General features: G+C 40.5%; 1 protein-coding gene across 2 annotated transcripts; it reads right to left on the bottom strand.

The window, feature by feature from the left end:
- Window positions 1–285: 285 nt before the first annotated feature.
- Window positions 286–25,233, bottom strand: anos1a (anosmin 1a). 2 transcript variants are annotated; one of them, XM_058654034.1, is made up of 16 exons: window positions 25,028–25,233; window positions 22,489–22,530; window positions 21,955–22,373; window positions 19,932–19,979; window positions 10,992–11,060; window positions 9,847–10,069; window positions 7,771–7,955; window positions 7,484–7,613; window positions 6,443–6,648; window positions 5,885–6,011; window positions 5,257–5,364; window positions 4,133–4,221; window positions 3,881–4,052; window positions 3,289–3,530; window positions 1,958–2,099; window positions 286–1,658 (listed from the first exon to the last, which is right to left on the bottom strand). In XM_058654034.1, the coding sequence occupies exons 3-16, from the start codon at window positions 22,156–22,158 to the stop codon at window positions 1,597–1,599; spliced, it is 2,007 nt and encodes a 668-aa protein (XP_058510017.1). In that variant the 5' UTR covers window positions 22,159–22,373; window positions 22,489–22,530; window positions 25,028–25,233; the 3' UTR covers window positions 286–1,596. The 2 variants fall into 2 exon arrangements, with proteins under 2 accessions (XP_058510017.1, XP_058510025.1); XM_058654042.1 differs by having other exon boundaries at window positions 3,289–3,527; window positions 25,028–25,231.
- Window positions 25,234–26,444: the final 1,211 nt, after the last annotated feature.

Here is a 26,444-nt window from a genome sequence, read left to right as displayed (position 1 = left end):
CGCTTCCTCTCATCTATGAACCTGTTGATTCCTCATGTTCCTTCAGCGTTCCCGTCTAATCCTCTTTTCTGCTCCCCCATCTTCTGTTCTGTTCCGGGAATCCGCCTCCACAGGAAGTCAACAAAACACAGCTGTGTTAATTGCGTTATTTTTAACCCTAAACCCATCACTGCCACGAGCCAACCAATCAACTAACATACCACAAGATACAATACAAATTATATACAAAACAAAAAAAGCACAATTACAATAAAGTATATTTAAAAAATGTAACTTTAGTCCAAGTGAACGTATGCACAGGAGGTTTATTTCTGAGATATCACGCACACAGAGGGAAGATGTTGTGTTTGTGAGGTCACAGCAACAACTTCTTGAGTCCAAGTGAACATTTTGTGCCAAATTTGAAAGTATTAAAATGGGACGGATAGAAAACTTGAAAACATAATCCCTCCAGTCACGGCTTTCACCTGGAAATCAACTCGCAAATCTCTCTTTGCATGTGACACACTCATCAAAAAGACCATGCGTGTGTGGATATTCATAGAAATGTGTTATGATGCAATCACTGCTGGAGTTTCTCAGATGTGTGTTTGTGTGCAGTACACACATATGTTGCAATCCCCCCCGGGGGGGGGTTACTTCAAACCTTTTGTTTGCAACTCAAAAATAACGGAGGAAGAATTAAAGTGCAGAGCTTTGTTTTGTCATGGCTTCACTCGCTCCCGCAGGAATTACAGCCTAGGTAACGCCGTCATTTTTCATTCTCTCCACGGATAAAGGTCACTGTTGGATACCGAATAAAAAAAAAAAATGCTGATGAAGGAGCAGGAGGAAAAAAGGGGAAGTAATTAAAAACAGCACATGTGCAAAGTAGGTTGTACACATATCGACATGGAATTTTATCTTCAGTTTAAAAAAACAACAACACATCTTTGTACAGGGGAGTGTCTCGTGAGGTTTACAAAAGGCTGAGCGCACACAAAAGTACACATGCATCATGTTTACAGTTTCCAGACACAGAAACGCCACGACTAATAAATACTGACAAACAGTATATACAGCATTTACAGATCACAGGGAGCTACAGACAGTGAATCAGCTGCTGGGGGGAAAAAAAAGGAAATTACAACTTAAGGAACGATACAGAGACGCTGACAGCGCTTACAAACAACGGTGGTGCTCGCATGCAGTTCATAGACCGTGTGTAAAAAGTGGACGTAGACGTGTGATTTGTAGGGTGAATCTAAGCAGGAAATAAACTATTTATTGACCAGCCACCAGGGGGAGACTACACGATTTTCTATCGCAATCTTCTTCAACTGAACATGATGTCAGTTTGGAAAAGTTGAAGAGAAAGAACAGCATACACGAGTGGTGTGACTGACGGCTGTGAACTTCCTGTTTCAAAAAAACTGACGGCCAAATTGTGAACGGATGGATGGAGACAACGTCCACTTGTATGAACAGCCAATGGTAGCAGCTGTAGTAATAATAACAACAGTCAATGACAGATACTGTGGGCAGAGAAGCTTCAGTTGTGATGCTGCACTCGTCTTCTTGAGTTCTGATAATCCTCCGTGTTTGGTCTGTCTCCACTCAGTGTCTCTCTGTGTTTGGCTGTTTATGATGATGATGATGATGCTTCCTCAGCCTGGTTCCTGGATGTGGGCAAATACAAACACGTGATCATTTTAAAACAGTTTATAGATTTATTTCCACACTGTAATAATCACATTTAATTTTGTTTTTGTAACTATAAATGTCTGCATCTCGTCTTGTACAACCCTGGCAGGTGATTTTCCAGTGGATTAGACATCTGCTCAGATTTATGCAGGACTAATCTATTCTGGAAATCACTTAATATTCCAATAATGAATTATCATATAAGCAGTCTAAGAGCCAGTTATAGTCCTGTGTTCACTCCACTGTGATTTGTTCTTGTTATGTATTTTCTTACTGTGCTTCGTGGCACTTTGGTATCCAGGAGTCTGGAAGTTTCTGCTGGTTGCAGGACCTTCACCCTCTGCTGTGATGGCGTGAACCTCCAGCCTGTACAAACTGGCACGTCTCAAGCCCGACACCACCACAACTTTACTGTCCTGAACAAGGGGAGACAAAAAAACAAAATGCAGTCAGGGAGAAAGAGGAAAATGCCGCAGTTTAATGTTTAAAATGCTTAAGGGGTTTGAAGAATTGTTAGGAGGCTGCAGACTAAACAGATTTTCAAGTGTTTGACGGCCCAGTGAACTGAGAGGGAAAATACAAACCTCACCTAAACCTGCATAGAAGTAGAAAAGCAAAGCTGAACCTGCATAAAACGGGGAAATACTTATCTATTCTTGCATAAAACTGAAAAATACAAATCTGGCCCTGCATAAAAGCTGGGAATGCAGATTTAAACCTGCGTAAAATTGGAATACACAAATTAAAATCTGCATAAAGTTGAAAAATACTAATCAGAATCTGCATAAAGCTAGAAAATACAGACCTAAACATGCATAACACTGGAAAATAAAGATCTAAACATGCATAAAACCGGAAAATACATATCTGAACATGCATAATACTGGAAAACAAAGATCTAAACATGCATAATACTGGAAAATACAGATCTAAACATGCATGAAGCTAGAAAATACTGATCTAAACATGCATGAAGCTGGGAAATACAGATCTAAACATGCATAATACTGGAAAATAAAGATCTAAACATGCATAATACTGGAAAATAAGGATCTAAACGTGCATAAATCCAAATCTGAACCTGCATAAAAGACCTAAACATGTATAAAACTGGAAAATATAAATCTGAAGCTGCATAAAACTGAAAACTCCAACTCTGGACCTGCATAAAACTGGCAAATACAAGACTAAACCTGCATAACTGTGGCAAATACAGCTCTAAACCTGTGAACAAACCTGTGGACAATACAATTATGATTTTGTGTCTCATTAAACTTAGAAAATGTTAATGTGAACCTGCCAAAAACTGGAAGATACACAAACTGAGCTTGAACTGAACTACAAATAAGGCATGTTTCACAGACCTCGAAATCACAAAGAAAAAAGCCAAGAGAGGAAATCCTGTCAAACCTTAATTAATGCTTAAACAAATAACAATAATTCATTAAAAAAGCAAATTTGACCAATTCATTCAAGAAAAGGCAAAATAAAAAGTGTTTCCTTTTAATAAACAAGTATGTGACATTAAATATAATGTTGTTTCTTTAAAAATTACATTTTGTCATGGTCATTTGTGGCAGCAGGTTCATTCAGTCTCATACTGACCGGCGGCAGGATCTGGGACTGGGAGATGAGGCCGTGAGGCAGCTTGTTGTTGTTGTTGTTGTTTTTGTTGCGGCGGCTAGTGGGGACAAGCTCCGCCCACGTCACCTGGTAACCCGTCAGCTGCTGGTGCGCCAGAGCCTCGGATGAATCCCAGCTAAAGATGGCCGTGACGTTGTCTCCGTGCAACTCGAAGGCTGCCGTCAGGTTGGCTGCCTTCACCAGGACCTTCTGAGGGGACACTGCTGACGCAGAGAAGATGGACTTCATTAAACACGTTCATGATTTTTATGAGGACTGACGCACAAGACGAGTACCTAAGGGTCTCATCAAGGAAGAAATAAAGAGTAATACCACTGGAAATTATGGGGGGAGCAGTCTAGCCACTATATCTAGGGAGATGGTCAAAGATCAAGAGGCGATTTCGACAAGTTTTTCAGGAGAGATGAGAAACTCAACAACAACGCAGCCACTTTTTTTCTCTTTCTTATCAAAACTTCACCATGTTTTTGCCGTAGTAAGTATGTGGGTATCATGTTTTGTCTTGTACGTTGCCTGTGTGTTTTTCTAACACTTGAGCTTCCGGCTGTCTCACATGTTTCTCCAGCACAGGTGATCGGGTTTGGACTCTTGGCCTGGATGCTGGCACAGGAAGGAGTGAAGAAGCTGGTGCTTTCTGCAGGAGGACGACTCTTCCTGCTGACTGGCTGGAGAAGGACTTTATATTTGCAGGAGAAGAGGAGGCCGTGCAAGCTGATGAAGTTCTCCTGCGGCAGATGAAAACAGAAACCCTTTTGACTGCGAACAAGGCAATGGATGCACACGGTGTTAGTTTCAGGTGTCATACCTGTGTGCTGGTCTTCTCCATGGGTCTGGTCTGGTTGTGTCCACAGTACTCCGGTCCCCACTGGACTTTGTAGAACTCAACAGAAGGATCTACACGACAAACAGCAGCAGCTTATGCCTCTCTACAAGAATTTCCCCTGAACACGACATTATTTTTTTACACGATATAAAGTAAACACTTTATGGAGGAGACAAACGCTGCAGAATTTGTCACATGAACAAAACATTCGCTTTTATGTCGTCCCAGTTATTCTGACGTGAATAATGCAACGTCTTCTCCAGGATTTGCATTCTCAGAGGAGCATTTGCTATGCCACGCCCACTTTTGTGTGTCAAATTTTGCAAAATGTATTGGTGAAGTTGCATGTTGCAGCTTATTATTAGCATCAATGCCAGATATTGAAAGTGAAAGTTATCTTGGAAGAAGTAGCAGAAAGGGGCCGAAGCATGGAACATGTTTTTGACAATACTACAGCCATGAAATCAATATAAATCCATGCAGCCTGATTATCCTGATGGACCCATGATGGACCCTGGACCTATAATTGTGATATAATGTGTCTCTTGTGTGTTAAACTGACCGCTGCTCTGTGACCTTGTAGCTCATCAATGGTTTGTACCATTTTTTACAAAACTCTTTTTGACATTAACTCAGCGTTTTGGCTGCTTTTTTCCATGACTATGTTAAAACATACAGTATACAGAGGTTATGAAAATGTGCAACATAGAGTGTCTTATATATATGTTTTTTTCAGCACAACCTAGGCAACCTAACCAACCATATGAGCAAAAATACTCAAAATGTTTAAAATCAGATTGAATTTGTGAAATTTGGAAATAATTTGTGACATCTGCACAATTATTGCTACTTTATATCACTACTAAAAATGCAATATATAAATTAAATCATAACTCTTACTCACATATAAGAAGATAAAAAAAATATGAGTATGAATATGTGACCTATAAACACACACACCCAGGATGTCCAGTAAGGTGTTATGTGTATTATTCCCACAGCAAATGACCATGGGTGCACAGGAGCACTAAGGGTCAATCAGCACTGACATGTATAATAAAAGACATGGGATTTTTCTGTACATACATGCATACAAACATACGTACCAGTGCTGCTCTGCCAGTAAACGTGGACTCTGAGCTGTCCGTCCTGGTAGAACGGCGTTCCCACATCCAGGACGTCACCTGTGCGCTGGCTTGGAGCAGAACTGACTCCTTTAAAACAAAGAAAGCACAGTCAGTCCCACATTGACACATGAAACTGTGCAGTATTTCTTTTGAACCATTTCATCTTGAACACTGCTGGAAAGCTATTTTTTTTATAAATTACCACTAAATGGCAAATCACCTCCATTATTCCATAATGATGCAGCCACTCAGACAGTCATTACTGTGATTGTTGAGAACATTTCTTTTTTTTCACCATAAGGTCAACCTGTCGGTGCCGCGATGTTTTGAATCAAAAGTTCAAGGAGTATTTTTTTTTATTTTTTAACTTTAAATTACATATCAAGAACAAGCAGTCCTTTATATCTTAAACTTTCACATGTCATTAATTCAAATACCATCACAAATTCAAAGGAACTGCAGGAACTCCAATTCTACACGCCGCAATTTTAAAGATACTCCGGGGACCAAGAATTAATCCTTGCAGCAGACAGGGGAGATCTCTTTGTGCACACGTTAATTTAATTAACTGATAGAGTTGTCAAGCTGAAAAGAAATGAAGACATACTGCGCTGGGTGGTGAAGTGGAGGACGGCTCGACGTCCTTTGAGCTGAGTTTGTCCCCAGTAGGACACAGCCTGGACCTCCACCCTGTAGCTCCTATTAAGCTGCATGCTGTCCAGTTCCACCAGGCACTGCAGACACACACACACACACACACACATAATTTCACTGACATTTGCTCATGCCTTTTCCATCAGCTGCCAAAAACATTGTCCATAAAGTGGAATAATCAACCCTGTGGCAGGAGGAACTGATTTTATCCACTTCATAAAACACTCACCTCATAAAACCTAAGCCCACATAAGTCTACAGTACCTTAAGAATGATGTTTCACGTTGTTTTTATTTTCCTCAGAGACAGCCTTCACTTTCTGGAAATTTAAGTTTGTAAACCACTTGTGTGTCACCATAAGTTAAAAATGCAAATTTAAGAAAGGAGTTTAATGCGGGGAAAGTAGGCAAATTACAAACTTCAATTTCCAGACATTTTCTAAAGATATCATAGACTCAAGATGGTTATTGTTGCTTTACTTTTCAAATTTGATCCTCATTATCATCCTTACCCCTCTGACTGTCTTCCTCCTCTTGGTCAAGGACGATGCAGACGACTGCCCCACGGCCGTCCAGCTCCAGCTGACCTTGTAGTGGTGGACAGGGACGTCGAGGTCAGTGGGCATGCTCCACTGGAGCCTGGCTGACACCATCCTGCTGGGGCCAAAGCTCATATTGGCCACTCTCAGTTCTGTGGGAGCAGCAGGACTGGAGGGGTCTGGACGGGAACATTAAGGGAACACTTATCACTTATAGGTGTTTAAATTAAGGGGATGTGACAGATATTCATCAAAAGCAAACACCTTAGACACTCAAATTTATCTTTTCACTTTCTAACTCGAAAAACGTATTTATTGAAATACCTTTAAAGTCATTATGAAGCAGTTGTGTTTGTTTAATTTGACCATATTTGAATTTAAAAAAAACTTTTGACACTTGACAAAAACACAATAAAGAGCAATGTAGGGCTTTTAGTTTCTTTGAAGGAATTGGCTTTGTCGTCGACTTTATGTCAATTTTGCTCTGTTGTTGTGGGAATGAGACGTGTATCTCAGATCCGCTGTCTGATGATCACTATAACATGGGGTGAAGTGGCCCTTTAAGTGAATTGATCTTGATAATGGTCATTTTAGCCATAAAACCTTAAAAAAGACCATCAGATGCAATTCTGAAACATATTTATCCCCAAAACAACTTACAATTCAAACAATATTAAATTTTGTGTACAATGTACATAACTAAGTTCAATTTATTAAAAAAGACATTCAAATATATATATACTATATTATATAATATAAATACTTTATTATAGAAGTAGGAGCAGAATTACGCTGCAAATAAATATGGAAACGTTTGTAATTCAAAACATTTAATTTCTTGCCTCATTGACCCTTACATGGTCAGAAAAACAAAAGCTAAGCTTCAACACTAGCTGTTATCAAGATATTTTTTGCTGGCTTTCATTTGCTTATTTCCTCATATTTGTGTCATTTCATCTCTCTGGGACTGGGACACACACACACACACACACGTGCAGGACACGGCGGTCTGACCTCTGCTGGAGTGGATGTGCTTGCTGGGTGTAGAGAAACCTCTGGTGCCGTGGGTGTTGACAGCTGCCACTCTGAACTGGTACCAGCGTCCAGGTCGGATGTCGGTCAGTCTGACTCTCTGCTCTGTGGTCTGTGATGGTTCAAAGAGACAATTACTGTATATTCAGAAAACATTCATAACAAGAATCTAATAAATGTCATTTTATTAATGAATATTGAGCTGAACATCCAATAAGCATCCAGATGTTTCTCTCTCGATCATGTGATAACATGCATGTTAACCAAACCTGTGCAACCTCCTGCCAGGAGGTGGCGGTGTCCTCGCTGGGCTGGATGCCAAAGTTCCACCTCCTCTGCAGGACGTAGACCACCGGCTCAGCGGAGACGTTGAAGCGGGAAGACCAGCGCACCTCCAGCTCTGTAGGCGGGAGTTCTTCGAAGCTCAGCTCTTTCCTCGGCTTCAGGGGAGAACCTGAGTCGAGGCGACGACATCAAACATGAAGGTGCCTCACTAAGGCTAGAGGGTTTCTATGTTTTTTTTTTTATTATTATTTATTAATAAAAAATTCTATATGCAAACATTAAAAACAGCTTTTCTGTTTCTGATCAGAATTATTGGCTGCATTTCATGCTGTGGCCTAGCATTTCTGAAACAGAAATTTAATCCTTTGTGCATGTAAACACTTTACACTGCGATTAAATGAATTATAAGTCTCATTGCGTCTGCTTTTTTTTTGTTAAGACATGATTCATTTAATTTTTGACATTGTGACAGCCACTATGAACCGTTATTACCAATGTACATAAAAATACATCAGCATTTATTTGCTGGTGTACTGTGGATCAGTCATGGCTGTGAAGTGTGTGTCCTGTGCTGAAGTCACCGTTTTTGTTATTGTCATGTTATCACATGTATTAGGTTTATAGCAATGTTGTAGCCACATTCAGTTAAACAGACCATAAAAACAGACATAATACACTGTATTTCATAAAACAATTTACTTGAACTCGGAACTAAAAGATGGGATTTTGAGGACAAGAGCTGCTGAACTCTGAAAAGTAAGTTCCACATGCAGCCCTCCAATCAGTTTCATGCGGTCCGCTACTGAATATCAAGTTATCCTGTATTTTTTTTTTGTAATATATTCTTTGTGCATCAGAAACGCATTTGATTGTACTATATATGAACTATACATTATACTATAGAGCCCCAGACATGACATGGGTGAAAAAATTAATAATTGTGGCTACTAAATAGGTATAACTTGGGCACAAAATACTAATTTTGGCCACAGAATATGAATTTGTGGGCACAAATTACTAATTTGTTCCCACGAAATAGGTTTAATGTCCATCCATCCAACTCCTACCGCTTTATCCTCCACATGAGGGTTGCGGGGGGGAGCTGTGCCAATCTAAGCTGACATAGGGCGATAGGTGGGGTACACCCTGGACAGATCACCAGTCCATCACAGGGCCACATATAGAGACAAACAACCATCCACTCTCACACTCACTCACTTGAGTGTCCAATTGACCTAACCCCCATATTGCATGTTTTTGGGCAAATTTTTGAAATGAGTAACAAAGATATTCTCAAAAGCCTGGCATCGCAAAGAATCATCATTAGTTACTTTACAGGTAGCAACGTCACCTCGCCTCCGCCTCGCTGAATGCATGCGCGCTCCGGCATCAGGGGACACAAAACCTGCCGGGGATAAATACCTTGGTATGACACTTGCTATGCCAGGCTTTTGAGAATATCTTTGTCACTCATTCCCAACCTAAAATAAAACTCTATCACACTGTCTCGGTCCACCCATCCATTTAGTTGTGCAGCTCTCCAGGTAATTCATGAAAATGTTATTAATATTATTCACTTTGTGTGCACATTATACCTATTTCGGAGGAACAAATTAATATTTGGTGGCCAGTATTTTTTTCCCATGTCATGTCTGGGGCTCCGTATCATACCTTATCAAAACAAACACTTTTATTTTGAAATTCTGTGAAAATATGTATTGTTATTGCATTATCATGATATTATTTCAAGCTCATATTGCCCATCCCAACAAATTGGACTTTTTTTCACTTGACCGGCCCCTAATGACCAGACTAGACGCTCAGTGGCCCCCAGGTTATTTGAGTGTGAGGCCCCGGCTCTACAGAACATGTTATTTAAATAAAGGCATTCAAATGTGGCATCATACCAGTGCTCTTCTATGATCAGTATCTGCACAATGAACATATGTGTCCTGACATCTTCTCACTGGACCTTTAAAGATTCTCGATGATTGTAATTCACAGGTGCACACAACAGGATACGGGTAAAATTCAATGGTAATATAACACTGTGTACTGACCCTTGTAAAGGTCTTTAGGAGACTGGCAGGTGTGGCCACAGCCGTTGGAGCAGCATTTCCTCTGAGCCGAGCACTCGCGGTCGTGGTCGCAGCTCTCGACGCAGGCGGCTGCAAAACCGCGGGCTCTGTCTGGAGGCGGACAGCTGCCCTGCTTCACCGCCAACACTGACTGGAGGAACTCACAGCTGGTCACACACTCCCAGTGCTTCCTGGGAAACACACGCTGGACAGGTTGGAGGAGGGACACGGGTTATCACCGCTGAAAATGTTCACCAAATTTGTTTGTTTTTACTGTTATAACAAAGTGTGTATGTCATTGTATCTTTGTTATTATCTTGATATTATTTCATGGTGTTTATAAAGCATTCTTACTATTTATTACCTTAGGTCTTTACTAAGTGCACTGCTGTTTCGCTGCAAATATCCCTGATGTTGGACTAATACAGGCTGAATTTATAGTACCTTATGTTATTTATATCTTATCTTATTTTAACTTATCTTATATTTACACAAACTGAAAACAAATGTGCAAAATAATGTTTTTCGATCCGTATTTATCAGACACACTCTCTCTACGATCTCTCTTAAGGAATTCCGGTGGTTTTGAAATATTAAAAAGTGTTTATCAAATCAATTATTGAAAGACATATCATGTCCTATTAAACATAGTTCAAGCAGATGTATTCTAAAACAGATAATAATATTTAAAAGGATAAACTGCACAGACATTACTACCAGACATGTTTTCATTGATTCATTATTTAAAACACAAATAAAATTGTCTTGACAAGAGACATAAAAACTGGATTAATTTGCTTTTACTCACTGAATATAATCAGTTTCTTGTCTGATTCTGTAATCATTTGCCGTCACTTCCACACATAAGTCATAAATAGAGACTGAAAAGGCTATTTTGAAAAACATTTGCAGGCAGAAGCTCATCAGGATTTACTCTGTTTATCCATTAATGCCGGGGTGTTTGTCGCGGCGCTGTGGCCTTCTCTTCCAGCTCTGCTTTGTGAAAACAAGCTCATGTTTGCTAGATCTTATATCAAATCAATAACGCCACACAGTGTCTCCGGGTTGTTTTGTCGGGAGTCACTGTAAACACAAAGCATGCACTGTGACCGTGTGTTGCACTGTACCTCACAAAGGTCTCTGCAATTATTCCTATTCCTCTTCATCAGCCAGGAATCTTTGCAGGGCTCCAGGCACTGTGGACGTGAAAGCAAGAAGAAGAAGAAGAAGAAGAGGATTTAAATGGTTATTTAGCTATATTAAAAACACATTCACTGCTTTAATTCACCATTAAACATCCTTTTCTACCAGAACTAACAGCGCTCTCTCTCCTGCACCAAAGTCCATTAAGGAATTAGGAAAAGGAAATCAGTGATTTTACTGTAGCTTGCAGGGACACAAGGGCTGATGGTCTACTGCTGCCTTGCTTGGTAGGTTTCTGTCATAGGCAAATCCAAACATGGCATTCCAAACACCAAAGTCACAAAATAACACATTTGAAGTTAGTGATGGGTAACTCATATTCAGGATTAATTAGTTGCTTATTAGCATGCAAATTAGTAACATATTGGCTCTTAATTACTCATTATTAAGTACTTATTAATGCCTTATTCTGCATGGCCTTATTATACAAACAGTAAGCCCTCAATAACCTCAGGATTATTGCTTATTAGCAGCAAGTAAGGAAGTTGTTATGTATGATTGCGATCTTCTGAGGTTATTGAGGGAAAAGGCTTAATGTTGGCTTACTTGTTGTATAATAAGGCCATGTAGAATAAGGCATTAATAAGTACTTAATAATGACTAATGAAAAGCCAATATGTTACTAATGTGCATGCTAATAAGCATCTAATTAATGCTGAATTTGTGTTCCCTCATCGAAAGTGTTACCTAGTGGCAGAGGCAGCATTGGGGCATCAAGTGCTGTGGGTCATCACATAAAAATCGTCGATTTCGTCTCTGGAGTGTGGTGCAGGCGGGAGCAGGCAGTTTGACACAAACTTCAATTTCTAATGGAAAAAGACTGTCCAATGGCAAGATAAAGAAGTGAACACGTTCTTATGATTGCATACACTAAAGCTGACATTTTGCTAAGTGGCGAAAATCTTCATATTCGACATCTCCTTCCTCCGAGTAATAATAGCTGTGGCAGCATGCTGAAGTGAAATGTACTGTAAAAGCCCAGAATCAAATAAAGTCCCATCTAAAAATAAGCTTCACCTGACTTCATCACCGTGCTCTTTGACAAAGGTTTGCTTCTGCTTGTGCTTCTATGTCGAAAGAACACGTCGCTTTACCAACAGTCCCCCGCAAATGTGCGCTGGGTTTTTAATGAGGACGTATGGAAGCGCTTCAGTCAACAGCATTTTTTTTATTTTAAATGTCTTGATTTCAGCTGGTGTGTATGGGCTGTGTGGCTTGAATGCACGTTCATCCAAATAAATCCACAAAATCCTAAGACATTTACCCAAAGTTGTGACCTTAGTGTCCTCAGAGGGGAAAAAAACAGTTATTTGAACTTTTAATATTTTGTAGGAAAATAAAAAGTCTTATCTTGTCAGTCAGAGAGTGTAAATGTATTGTTAGGTAGCCGGTGTTACAGTGTCTGTGAGCACACGCTCAAATGTCAGGAAAGGGAAAGGAATGTCGCCTCTATACAGTAAGCAGAGGCAGCAGAGGGGATCGAGCGTGCACTGGTGTAATTTCATGCTGTAGTGAGAAACAGTGGGGAGGAAAGCAATGTACAGAAGCAGCACAAGGACACGGAAAGTTGTCCGAAAGTTAGAAAAGCCGCGAAGAGAACTTGTGTTCACGAATCTACAATTTCACAAAACAACACTTTTGAATTTGCCAATGGAAGCAGCAGTGGATCAACAACTGCTGTGTGCTGTGATGTAAAATTGCTGATTTTATCCATGGAGTTCGGTGTGGGAGAGTGAGTGGTAAAGCTAAAAATACTTTTTCCTTGAGCATTTACTAAATGTCAGCGCTTCATACAATCGCAAATCAAAAACCACTAATACTGCTACCAGGAGAAACTGGAGCACCGTGACACACCTGAAGAAAACCTATGGAGAGGTAAAATATGTTTATACTTGGGCCCTATACTCTTCTTATTATATATATATATATGTACAGTATATATATACATATATATAAATATATATATACATCAGAATCAAAATCAGAGCAAGCCAACTTCAGGCTCTGCTTGATTGTGTGAAAGATGTCAAATCTTGGATGAACAGGAACCTCTTAAATCTAAATGATGAGGAGACAGAAATCATTTTTTTTGGACACAATGCCCCTGACTGTCCCTCTGGTCTCCTTGGTCCCATCCACTCATCTGTTAAAAACCTTGGTGAGACCTTCGATAATGCTTTTAAATTAGATTTTTTTTTTTAAAAAGTGAATTCTGTTAGCAAAGGTCAAAGGCTACCTCCCCCCTAGAGGATCTGGAGAGGGTAATCCAGGTTTTTATCACCTCACAGCTGGATTACTGCAACTCCCTTTACTCACTGATGTCTCGTTTGCAACTCGTGCAGAACGCTGCAGCACGCCTCTTGACCGGGAAGCACAAACATGATGACATAACGCCAATATTGGCCTCACTCCACTGGCTACCAATACGTTTTAGGATTGATTTTAAAGTTGTTTGCTTGTTTTTAAATCATTAAATGGGCTGGCACCTCAGTATCTGGCGGAACTGCTGCAGCTACACACTCTAGACAGAGCAGTTAGGTCGGCTAACCAGCTACTTTTAGACGTCCCAAAGACAAAGTTAACACTTTATCACAGAGCGTATCGCAAATGACACATTTGCATTACTGTAATTACTCGACGGTTTGTGCTATCGGAAAAATTCAATTTCTGAAAGCTGAGAAGTTGCATGTCAAAGCCACCGTGTGGTTATCACGGTAATTTCACTCGCGCTGTTGCAGGAAGTCGGCAAATCAGAGTCTCAGTCACCAGAGAGGAGAGAGTTGGAAAACGTGTACACCTGTACATAGTTTCCGTTTTTTGGACATTGAGACAAAGACGCAAGCAAATGTTGCTTTAAATATGTTTTATACTGTTCAAATTTCAAATTCAATTTATATATATATAAAACGTTGTTTTTCTTCATTTTAAATTGTTAAAACACTATTTTAACATGCAGTAAACTGTAAATAGTAACTGCCAGATATTGAAAGTTATTCTGGAAAAATGGGCCATAACACTTACTCACAGGACATTTTCTGGCCCGTTTATGGTTAAAACAAAAATAATGATGTGTTTTTACTATGCTCTGTGTCATTTTCAAATGTTTTATGTTTTTATGCTTTCTATTTTTACTGATTTCATTTTTCATTCTGCACAGCACTTTGGTCAACCTCGGTTGTTTTTTAAATCTATAAATACATTTGAGTTGAGTTGTAGTACCAATGCAAACTTGTTTTCAATGCATTCTACTGCACAAAAAATATATAATATATAAAATCACAGTCCCTCTCCTTTACAGACCACAACCTGTCCACCATTCCTTCATGAGTCAGTTTAACATTACAGTCTTCATATGGCAAATCCCACATTTATGTTAAATAGACGTAATGCCATATGACAGGAGTCCATTAACTCTGTCAGTCTGCGCCATTATTTTACAATAATGAAGACAATAAATTTAATTGAGCTGCTAGGAGAGGGTATTTTCTGTAATAGCGCCCTGTAATTATTATTTAATTAAAATCATGATCCAGTTGAATGATATGCTTAATATTGCCAAGACTGCCCTGTTGAGCGGTAATATATTTTTACACCACATTTCTTCTCGACCATTCAGGCAGCTTCTCCCATCCTCTAAAATATCTATAACTATACTATCTATAACAATTCAACTGTAGCCTTTGCAATTTGCAAAAATGCATGATTTCATTCTGTTTCCATTTCAATTTTCCACATCTTTTAAGTTTAAAAGGAAGGAGAGAAAGAAAATACACTGATTTATTAGCATTATTTTCCCAGGTTAATCCCATTGAGATCAAGAATGTCTTTCGCAAGGGAGGCCTGGACAAGACAGTTACTGTAAATGTCATAGATTAACACTTGCTCATCAAATTTAGTTCTTTATCTAAGGGTTAGGGTTATCTTTTTTTGATATTTATTTTAGTAGCTCAGGCCAATATTTCGAACAGGTAAGCAAATTTTCATATTCTAGAGACATTTTGTGTCAATTCCACACATATAAGTTGTACTGCTGTTGTGGCCCATCATTGTTATACTGTCATGTACTGCAATACAACTTCAAAGACATCTCTTAAGTCTACAGAGCCTCAGACCAGTGATGTCTGAAGAGAGTTACGTTCAACTGGACACAGATACTGTGCAGAGCCGCTATCGCCGCAGTGCAGCGAAGAATGTCTTGAAGCATGTCTGATATTCCTGTGGCAGCGCTGCCATCTCCCTGCTCTGCCCCGCAGGACTCGTCACTTAATCCAAACTGACGTTCCCACTATCGTGCCGTTCCCATTGGACGCCGGCGTCAGTTTTCCACCCCATTTCGAGCTTAAATCAAGCATTCCACTCCACTAAACCACAAATAAAGCTGACTGGGTCGGACTTTGTGATGCGGTTGAGAGATTTGAGAACAAACCTCAGTCCCTATTTGTAGCAAGACAAGAGATTCTTTTTCTTTCTTCTTCCCCAAACTGAAATTGGTTCAGGGTCCGAGTTGATTTCTTAGGTTGGGGGAACAGGACTTGTGTTTATTTAGCACTGGTGTGTGTGAGTGTGTGTGTGTGTGTGTTTTGGCAGTGGCTGTGCACCACTCCTCCATGAGCAACAAGAGATAATGGAGCGAACATCTTCTCTGCTGACCAAGCGAAATGCTGTTTTTTTGCTGTTCGACCTTGTTTGACTCGCTGCCCAGACAAAGCCCTCGGAGAGGAAATAAGCCCTGTAGTGTTTGTCTATTGCTTCTTGTTTTCGCAACTTGCATTGTCTTTGTGAAATGCCCCAGACCTTTAAACATCCACAGAATAATACGACTATATAAGTATATGGTTTAAAAATGGAACTTTGAGCAGAAAATGGAAAGAAAAAAAAAAAAGGCTTTCAGTCAAACATCGCAGGAAGGCCACTCGGGGAGTATTGAAGTCCACTAATGACTGCTGACCACTCGTTACACAACGCTCAATGCCAATTGTCGAGGTTGCAAGCTGAGACACCGGTGTCAGCGTGTCCTCACGATGTCCCTCCATGGTTCTCATGCTACAGCGGTGCCATCTTAAACTCTTTTTAAAGAGCTGAAATGAAGTGGACTGTGTGGGAGCTTGTTGCTAATCAACACTGGCACTCGCAAATGGCTGTCTGCCTGGAGAAGATAGTGACAGAAGGATTAACAAGCTCTCATTACCACGGGGGTCCACGAGGAAGACGCGGGGCCAAATGGTCACGAGCCAAAGTGATGGGCTGTCTCACAGCAACAAGCTTCAACAAGCTTCTCATCAGGCTTGTCTGAACTGAGGAGCCGGACGGCCATGAATCAACATCGCCACACTGGCGTCTGCCGAAAGGCACCGGGCAGGAATATTCTGGAAAAAACTTCATTTGGGTAGTGACAGCAGTGAGGAAAGTAAACCTTTATGATGTTTTAAAAGTTACAAAGTGCTGCACAGTGCAGATAAAAACAGCATGCATTAAAGTGATCATTCAGGGTTGTTTTTGGGTTATTTTTTTTGCAGTGCGTGCACCCCCAGCACACAATGAGCCTGCAACACAGTGTCTTGCTCTCACTGAAAACAAGGCTGCCAAAAACTAATTTCAGCCACTTGACCAAATTAAAATCTACACCCGCTACGATATCTCAAGAACACGTTTGTCGCTTCATCTCGTCATTAGACGTCCTTTTTCAACTGGAAACTGAAAGTGTGTAACACTCCCACTCTACTCTCACACCAAAGTCCGTTGAGGAAATTGTCATTTTTAGCTCACAGGAACACAGGAGCTGCTGGTCTGCTTTTGCCTCGTTTTTTTTTGCTTGCCAAAGTTCGTTATCATTTAGTGATAATCTGAACAAAGGATTTCAAAGACTGATGCCACCTGAAGCCATCAAATATTTGAAGGCAACAGTCGATCAACTATTGTGTGCGCTGTAGAGTAAAATCACTGATTTTCACTGTGGACTTTGGTGGAGGGACTTAGTGGTTTACAACATGACACAAACTTCAGCTTGCAGTCAGAAAAGTCTGTCTGAAAGTGTGAAAAAGTGTGAAAAAACATATGCTTAAAATAACATACATCTATCCACCGCATCCCACATATGCTCTTTCACTTCAATATGTGGACCATCTGGCAACCAGAGACTGGCAACTGATCTGAACACAGACCATGGACCCAACATTGTTATGCTATAGCTTCTTCGATATATCAACAAGTCTTTAAAAATAACTTTCATTTCATTTCAAGATCAAATAAAATGACATAAAGCAGAATTCTGTGTTTTTCTTCTGGGGTGTCACATTCAAAGTCACAAAAATGGGATCAGGTGACAGTAGAGAGCATAATGTAGGTTTTTGCTTTGTGAAACTCATCGTCAGCTGAACTGTAAGCTCTGCCACTGCGTTGATGACAAACAGCTGAGGCGTTACAGACGAACAACACGAAGCACATCACACAGTGTTGTGGGCTACGGCCACCTGGCTGTCATTGTTCCATTACTGCCACCGGAGCTGAATAATTACCGAAAACAAATGCCAGGCATTTTAGACGATGGTCACAGTCATGCTCATTTCGTTGTGCAACTACCTGCTTCAACACTACACTTAAAACTCCAACAAAAAAATACTTAAAGAGAGCTTATTTAAGTCAAATATAAGTACTTGACTTGACCTCACCTAAGCCTCAAAATGTCCGTCTGGACTTTTAGACTTATTTGAACCATGAAAGAGCCAGAAAATGTCCTGTGAGTAAGTGTTTTTGACCATTTTTCCAGAATAACTCTCAATATCAGGCCGTTATTTACAAATTACTGCATGTTAAAATAGTGTATTAACAATTTAAAATAAAGAGAAACAAAAGACACTGCAGGTGTAGACGAAATTTGGAATTTGAACAGTATAAAACATATTTAAAATAACGTTTGTTTGAGTCTTTGTCTCAATGTCCAAAAACAGGTCAAAAAAATGGAAACTATGTACAGACACTGATTCGCCGGCTTCCTCCAACAGTGCAAGTGAAATTACCGTAATAACCCCATGTTGGCTTGACGTGCAACTTCTCAGCTTTCAGAAACCGTCGTGTAATTACAGTAAAGCCAAATGCACTTGCGCATACGTGTCGTCTGCGATACGCTGGCTGTTAAAAGGTTAAAAACAAAATCCTAAGTCTATGAAATATTAACAATGTTTGCTGCTCTATCAACTTGTTTTACAGACATTGAAGTTATCATTATTTCATCAGTTTCCTCTGTATCCATAAGCTTTTATTAACAAGACAAATGTCAGCCCTGTATTTGTTCATATCTTCTGAAAGCTACTAGATAATAAGGTAGATAATAGATCTAAAAAAAAAACCTAAAAAAAAAACAAAGAACTAAAACATTTATTGCTACTACTAATAACAAGTGTTATTATTAAAATGATCACAATAATATTTTTACATTGTCCCGTGTCTGATCAAGGTTGCCAAACATGCACCATGTTTATCAGTGTCTGGGAAACCACTATATGATGTATAGCATGTCTGACAGTAAAGGGCCAAGTCTGGTGATGGACGATAGAGCTGAGAAATAAGTAATAACCACCTCTAGTGTCCCCGCATGCATCGGTGCGTACACATTTACATGTGCGCACACATACAAAGCACGCTGTCACCGGTTTTGCATGTGCAGTGATTTATTACAGGAACACACACACACACACACAAACATGGACACGTTTGCCTGCAGACACGCAACAGAAGCAGGTACACGTCGTCCACACACCACGCACAGTGTAGTCAGGAGTGATTTATTGCAGGCCCACACTTTCAGTCTTTATACCGATCGGCTGAATGAAACATTTATAAATGCACAGATGATGTGAAGGGCATGTGTAAGTGAAGAGAGATGCTGCAGTGTCTGGAACAACAAAGTGAGTGATGGGGAACCCCGGGGTGCTTTACAGCGCGGCGTTTATTTCCATTTTATGACTGAACCTCTCGCACGTTTCTTCTTCTTACATTTTCATATTGTGAGTTCAAACGTCAAAATATAGAAATAAGCAATGGAAATCACGTCACATAAAAAAGGCTGTCAAACTATGAGATGAAGCAACCGTGACAAAGCCTTTTTCTGATTGGAATTGAACTTGTGCTTCTTTGTGAACCTGCACCAAAGTCCATAGAGGAACTCTCAGGCTCCATTACTAATTTCCAATGTGTCATTTTGTGGAATTAGTGTTTGAAATCACTCGGCTGGATCTACAAAAGTGACACAAACTTAACAAATGAGGCAGCAGTGGACGAGCAGCTCCCGTTGAGCTAAAACACAGATAGTGAGTGGTTTATAAATGACCATGTTTGTTCAGAAACGCCTGATTGGTCAGAGTGCCGTCACAGGAGGAGACGTCCGACACAAGAATCAAGCCGAACAATGCCAAACTGTAGATCAGTTAAAAAGACTTAACAATCGATAAAAACGTGGCTGAATCTCCAACAATTACCAGGGAAATGTCTTAAATCTCACAAGTCTGGTGCATTTAGTGACAGCACTGCTGAAAGCGGCGATCGTGAGCAGCATCACAAACCCTGCCCGGTATTTCAGTCCAGTGACTGCGTCAGACTGAGTCGCGTGTGTCACATGTAAAACAAAGTCATGGCAGTTTCACGCAGCCGTGCTATGATGACTCCGCCCACGTTGAGGAGGTACTATATTGTAATGAAAAACCAACCAAACCTTGTAGAGGCGAGACCATGTATTGGAAACGTGACAATAAAGTCATAAAAATCACCCTTCAAAATGACTTGAACTGTCCCTTTAAGCACTAAGTCGGTTACAGGATGTTGAACCCGAACAGTTGTTTTGGACAGTAGCACAGAGAGGTGTGACCTACCTTTGCACACTGTTTATGATTTTGACACCAGCTCAAGGATCCATTATTCTGCAGAGGAGAAAAGTAACAAAAGAGAGAAGCACAAATTAATACATTGGTTTATTTGATTTTATTTATTGTACGTGGAAATAAGCACATTTAAATTCCTTTGTTATCGTTTGCTCGGATGTAACAGCTCAGACCGGAGCAGGTGGCGTAATGGTGGTTGGCAGGTGGTTCACACTGTGTTGCACAAGTGTGATTGTTCTGTATTCTGTAATGTTTTTTTTCATTCATTACTGCTGCTGCTAATATTGTCTCTTCATTATTCCGTCTATTATTCCCTGCTGCAGTTACAGACGTCATTTCCAAATTGTGCATTAATATTATGGCATTTTTTAATCAGCTTCTAAATTAAATCATTTCTGTGACACAATGCAAATATGCCACATTATTCATTATTATTATTTATAATAAAGTTGCAGTTATTTCACATTATTTAATGATTTATATTTCCAAATTTAGAAGATAGTGGAAGAGAAAGTAATAACAAACACAGTTTGTTATTATGACTGTTGTAGGTGGTAGATGAGACCATGTGACCTTTCAGACACTGACATTTGTTCTGTCAATAAATAAATAGAGCGTGATTGATGGAGAGCCGAGTGTAACTCGTCTCCTCTGGGGCTGCAGATTAGTGGAGTGAAGGTCGCTCTTCCTCAACTTCTTCAAGACTATGACTGAGCTGCGCTTCAGGAGACGCCGGCACAAAGTCGACCGGGCAGCTCTCAGCAGTAATAACGTGTAAAGACGCTGGGGCCAATTGGTTTTGAGCTACAATCTGAGTGGACTGGACTGAACCATCATCGCCTGGGATTATCATTGGTCTAAGTGAGTGAACAAGAATGCTGTCCCCATCACTCTGGGGCCCCCCGGGGGGGGGACAGTGTGTATGTGTGTGTAAAGTATGATGTAAAGAACACCATGGTGATGACAACAAGCCATTTGCTGTAGTCAGAACAGTTTCAGTAAAACTGGATTATCTCAGCAACCAGTTTAATTACAACTATTATACACATTGTGATAAGACTAATTCTTCTTCTTTCTTTCTTTTTTTTTTTAGATATTATTAGATTCACATTTTTTATGAAATAGTTTATCTTTTTTTTATTTTAAATGGGTCTTGGAGCTGCGCACCATAGCATTTTAAAAATCTATGACAGAATTTTGTGAACTTTATTAAATTGCACCTGTCCGTATTCATAACATGCATCATCATACTGTGCATAACATTCCACACTGTAAATTCCTTACTACAGTTATATCACATGACTCTAAACTTGGAAAGATCTTCACGGTTAACATCGCACCTGCTTTAACTGTATTTGAAATACAATTACCAATACAGTGTGACACAAAAAGTAGATTGTTTTATAAAACATTGTGGTGAAAGCATAGATTAGCGGGATAATCACAAATGCAAAAGCATTAATATGTGACTTGGAAAAGCTGCCTTGTGCCACAAGGGGGCAACCGGATCCTTTCAAAACATTTCAGGACATCATGATTTATAAAAAACGAATTTAAGCTCCTGTTTCAGAGAAATTTTAAGTGTTTAAAGTACATTATTATTAATCAATTCTTAAAATAAAAGCATGAATCACAATTAATGTGGTCATTGTGCAGTGTAAATAGTCATCGGATCAAAGAAGATCACACCCAATCATGCAAAGCAGGTTGGAACATGTGTGAAAACTGTCTTTAAAGTGATTTGCAGTTGAAGAGACAGACACTGGTGTGGCCCTTTAAAACTCCCTAAACTCCCTAAACTGCCTAAATTCATTTGAGTTCACAGATTTATTATCTGGCCCCTTCAACGTGCTGGCTATGGTTATATTTAATGGCCATAAAACGAGCTACAAAGCATCATAAATGTTTGGGCTACAATCACTGAATCACTGTGACTCGGCCGCGCGTTATTGCCCAGGGACAAAGCGCTTGCAGAACCCGTGCGCAACCGCACCGGTGCCATCCACGTCCTTACCTGCAGCGATGTGGAGAGCGCAGCGACGCTGTGCAGACTTAGACACCGGGACGCACACCTCGCCCTGGACACGCTTTCCGGCCAGGTCTCACCACCACCATCATCATCAACATCATCATCATCAGCCAGCTTTGCGTGCTGCTGCTTCCTGGCGCACACACTGGAGCTGAGGAGGAAAATAATCCACAGAGACGACGCCAGCATCCTCTTCTTATTTGCAAGGCTGTGAAACAACAGGAGTCAGTGAGGGAGTAATCTGATGGAAGTCCAGCTTAACTAGAAATTATATAGACAAGGGAGGAGCTATAAGAGCAAGGCGTTCACAGTGAGGGTCAGGATGCTGCTGCTGCATGGATGAATCCCAGCACCAAGCTCTCAGGTCACACCTGATGTCATGCATCCACAACTTCACCATTGTCCTGAAAAGAAAAAACCGGATGAAGTAGTTGGCTCAACTAAAACTGTCCTATGAGAAATTATACAGTATGTGCATATACAGTAAGTTCTCCCACTTATTCACTTACTTCACCTCACCTTTTCTAACTGGAAACTTTAGTTCCTTTCTCCACTCACTCTCTAAACCAAAGCCCATAAAAAGAGAAAATCAGTGATTTTACATCATGGCATACAGGAGTTGTTTGGGTAAGCTCGAAGGTGTTATTTTGTGACTGGTTATTTGGTTATATAGCTTTGTTAAGGGTTCAACTCAATGATACAAACTCATCAAATAAGGCAGCAATAGACCAGCAGCTCCCGAGCCTCTGTGAGCTTAAAAAAAAAGCAGATTTTCTCTGTAGACTTTGGTGTGGGAGAGTGAGTGGTTTACAATGTTTTGCCCATCACAATCCCACTTCTATTATCTGACAATCTCTGGGCTTAATCCAGCCGTGTCTCCCGCTTTCACTTTCATGTCCTATCAAACAAAAGCCAGAAATGCCAAGAAGACATGTTGTCCTTGATTCTTAACTTTAAACAATCCAGCTTTCTACGATAGCACAAAACAATATGTATGGCAGATTATCAGCCCTGTGTCCAGCAACATGTCCAGGGTGAGACGTGACCTGCCTTTAGCCCAGTGTCCACAACTGATAATACTGTTGTGTGACTTTGTATTTGATAAAAATGTGTTACATCACAAGCTTTTCCTACCCTTTTATCTGAAAATAAATATTCAGAAATCAATAGAAACCCAACAATAGACCTGAACTCATCATCACAGGGGCACTGAGAAGCGATCAGAGCTACAGCATTAGCGTCATATGGATTTATTTATCAGAGTGCTGCCACAACATTAGCAACACTCATTCTGTTACAATACTCCACATGCTTTATGGCACATTTCCACTGGTTTTATATCATAGTCGGACCAGATGTTGTAGCACAAGGCAAACTATCTCACACCTCTTGCTGTTATATTAATGCAGAGGAAACATTTATGTTGGAAAATCTGTGATTTTACACACGCACACACACAGGTGGAACATTTTCCAGAAACATGCGAGGGACGCAGGCGATGTGTTTTCCAGGGAATCCCAGTTGCAATCTTCACTGGTAGCTTCAGAAAAACAGCAGCACTTTTATGGACTCCTCCATTAAAGCAACCACAAACATATCTCTCATAAGCAGCAGCTGGTTTCCTCGCCCACGGGGGAAGACGAAAACATGACGTTTTGGAAACTGTGAAAAGATTCTCCTTGGGTTGCTGGTTCTCTCATGCCTGGCACATGGGGGCCCCGCTTGCGCTGCAGGAGAATCCCGCAGTGTTAACGAGACGCCTCCATTTCCCAGCCTTCTCTGCATTCACAAACACACGTGTGCCGTGGTGGTGCTCCCTCTGAGGTTTTTATAGTCGTTCGTCTTTACGAGCTAAATGAGCCTCTGCAGCTGAGAGTTTTTACCTCTGCAAATCATAGAGAGTCAGGTTCATTACACCAACATTTGGAACATCTCATGGACCAAAAGGCTGCAATGGTGCCTTTTGCCACCCAAATCTTTAAAGTCCTTTCTGTTTTGCTTTTGCATCGGCCATATGTTTTCCTGAAATAAGGTGTTAATGAAATTAGTGCGTCCAGACCTTTTGGGAAGCTGATGCTCTGGTGGTCCACCCACAACAGGAAGAGGAAAATCCCTCTGAGCCTCCTGACGTGATCCTCCACTCACTGCCTCACAAATAAACCGACACGCGATGACGGTGTAATTGACTCATTGTGTGTCTAACGTTGTGTTAGCTGGGCCTCATACTGACCCTAGTTTTTCCAAAATGTCAAAAATGTTAAGACAACATGAGTTAAAGTTACACTGGGGAGGATTTTGTTTGTGTTACTGATCAATAATTCCATAATAATATTGAAGTTCACTTCTTCACCTCCTGAAGTTTTTGTTTTCTTGGCAAATCACTCACTTTCTACACCAAAGTAAATTGAGAAAATCAGTGATTTCACATCATTGCACACAGACGTTGTTAATCCACTGTTGCCTCCATTATTAACTTCAACTGTGTAATAATGTGACATTGGTGTTATGTAAGTATGCGTCACTTGGGTAACCCCAAGCTGTTGTTCTGCTGCTGCCTTATTTGGTAACTTTCTGCCACTAAAGTAGATACTAATGAACGTTTTTCATCATTTCTGCCCAAGTATGTTTGTGTGCGTGTCTTCTTCTCTGCTTGTTTGCTGGTGGAATCCCAGTTTTTAGTGTTTAGCTGTTTGGTATTTCCATCCTGCTCTCAGCCGCTTTTTGACTGAAGGGAAGCCCCACTTAATGGGGGTACACCTCATAAAGAGGGAGCCAGTTGTTTTACTGGAGGGGAGGATGGAGCGCCCATTCAGTCCGCAATCCGGATGCTTGTATGCCGTTACCAAGGTTGTACATGGAAAAATAGCTTCAGGTATTTATTTAATATGAGAGATAAATTGTTCAAAGTTGCTGCCCTGAAAGACGTTTTGGTCAACAATAAAAAGCAGATATTTTTCTTCCTCGCTGAGGCGGGACCACTACCTCTAAAATAACATCCAACAAAAGTAAAAGTAAATGTTGTGTGGAAAATGCTTCCAGATTGTTCACATCTTCATACCTTTCTGTTTTTTGTTGCTGTTGCATGTGGTCAGAGTGGCAGCAAACAAAGCAGCTCAGTCCAGATGTGAATCTCCTCCAGCTACTTCCTCCATCTGCTCCTGTTGAAGCTTGAGACATTCAGAGGCCAGATGGGAGATGTATTCCCTCCAGCTCTGCCCTGGGTCTTCTGCCCACTGGACGTGTTCTGAGTAGCAGCAGAGACAGAGAGAGGACTTCATATGATGATGACATGTCTGCATCACAGCAGCAGGCCTGATTGGCAGGTCACAGTTGGAAAAGCACAGGTGTAGATAATCTAATGAACGAAGGCCGAGTTCTGTTTAGCTTCCTCGGTTTCAGGGTTCATGCTGGTTCACTTTCACACTGTCCTGACTGACATAAACTGTTAATGTTATCAGTAAAATATGTGCTTTTCATGTCAAAATTAAAACCACGTTAAAAACATCTCTTCAAGTTCTAGAACATGCTGATAACATGTCGATTGAGGGGAGGAATTAGACTGGTCTCTAACTCTTAGCTGTAACACGCGGTTAGCGCACACTGTGCTGCCATGAGGAGACACGGCAGCACAGCACAGGAAAAAACAGATCCTGTTTGCCAGTTTATCTCGCCATTAAATAGCCTTTGATGACAGGAAAGTAAAGGTTGTGTCGCTTTGAAAAACCGCGCACTCCCCCGCACCAACGTTTTAGCTCCTGGGGACACAGGAGCTGCTCATTTTCTGTGAGATAAAGTACTCCGAGTGTGTCACATTTAGGAGGATTTCTTGGCAGGAATGGAACTTACTACCAATAAAAAACTAGCACTTTTACTTGCCTCATTGTTCACTTGCCCGGTTGTGTATGCTGCCATGTGTTGTCATTGTGTTTTGTATTCTTCTCCACGCTACCTGCATTTAGCTTTGTATTACTAGAATAGGGCTAGTATTTTAAAATGTTTAAAAAACAATAAAAATTGTGCTACCCAACCTCAGTTTCCCCTGAGTCAAGAAATATCTTCATTCTTTTCTTTGTTACGTGCCCACCAGTGACACTTCTTGTTAGCATAACCGTTAGCAAAGATGGCGGACACTGTTTACATTCTGGGAATGAGGTCCCGCCCCCCTACGAGAGGGTCTAAAAAGTGCGGAATTAGCGTTGCAGTTTCAAGCCTCGGACCAAGTGTCACTGGTGGGCACGTAACAAAATAAAAATGAAGATATTACTCAACTCTGAGGTTGGGAAGCACAATTTTTCAAAAATACTACCCCTATTCTCGTAATACAAAGCTAAACGCATATTGCTGAAGTATTCCTTTAACTTATTGAGACATATAATGTTGTTTGAATTGAATAAGTGTAAAACTGATTTGAAATAAAACATATTTGATTTTTTTATCTTGTACTGCCATGTCTCAACAGCAGCATAACAGACAAA

Source organism: Solea solea, chromosome 2, assembly GCF_958295425.1.
Source record: "Solea solea chromosome 2, fSolSol10.1, whole genome shotgun sequence".
Lineage (NCBI taxonomy): Eukaryota > Metazoa > Chordata > Actinopteri > Pleuronectiformes > Soleidae > Solea > Solea solea.
The sequence above is the reverse complement of the archived record's forward strand: the minus strand, read 5'-3'. Positions and strand labels throughout refer to the sequence as shown.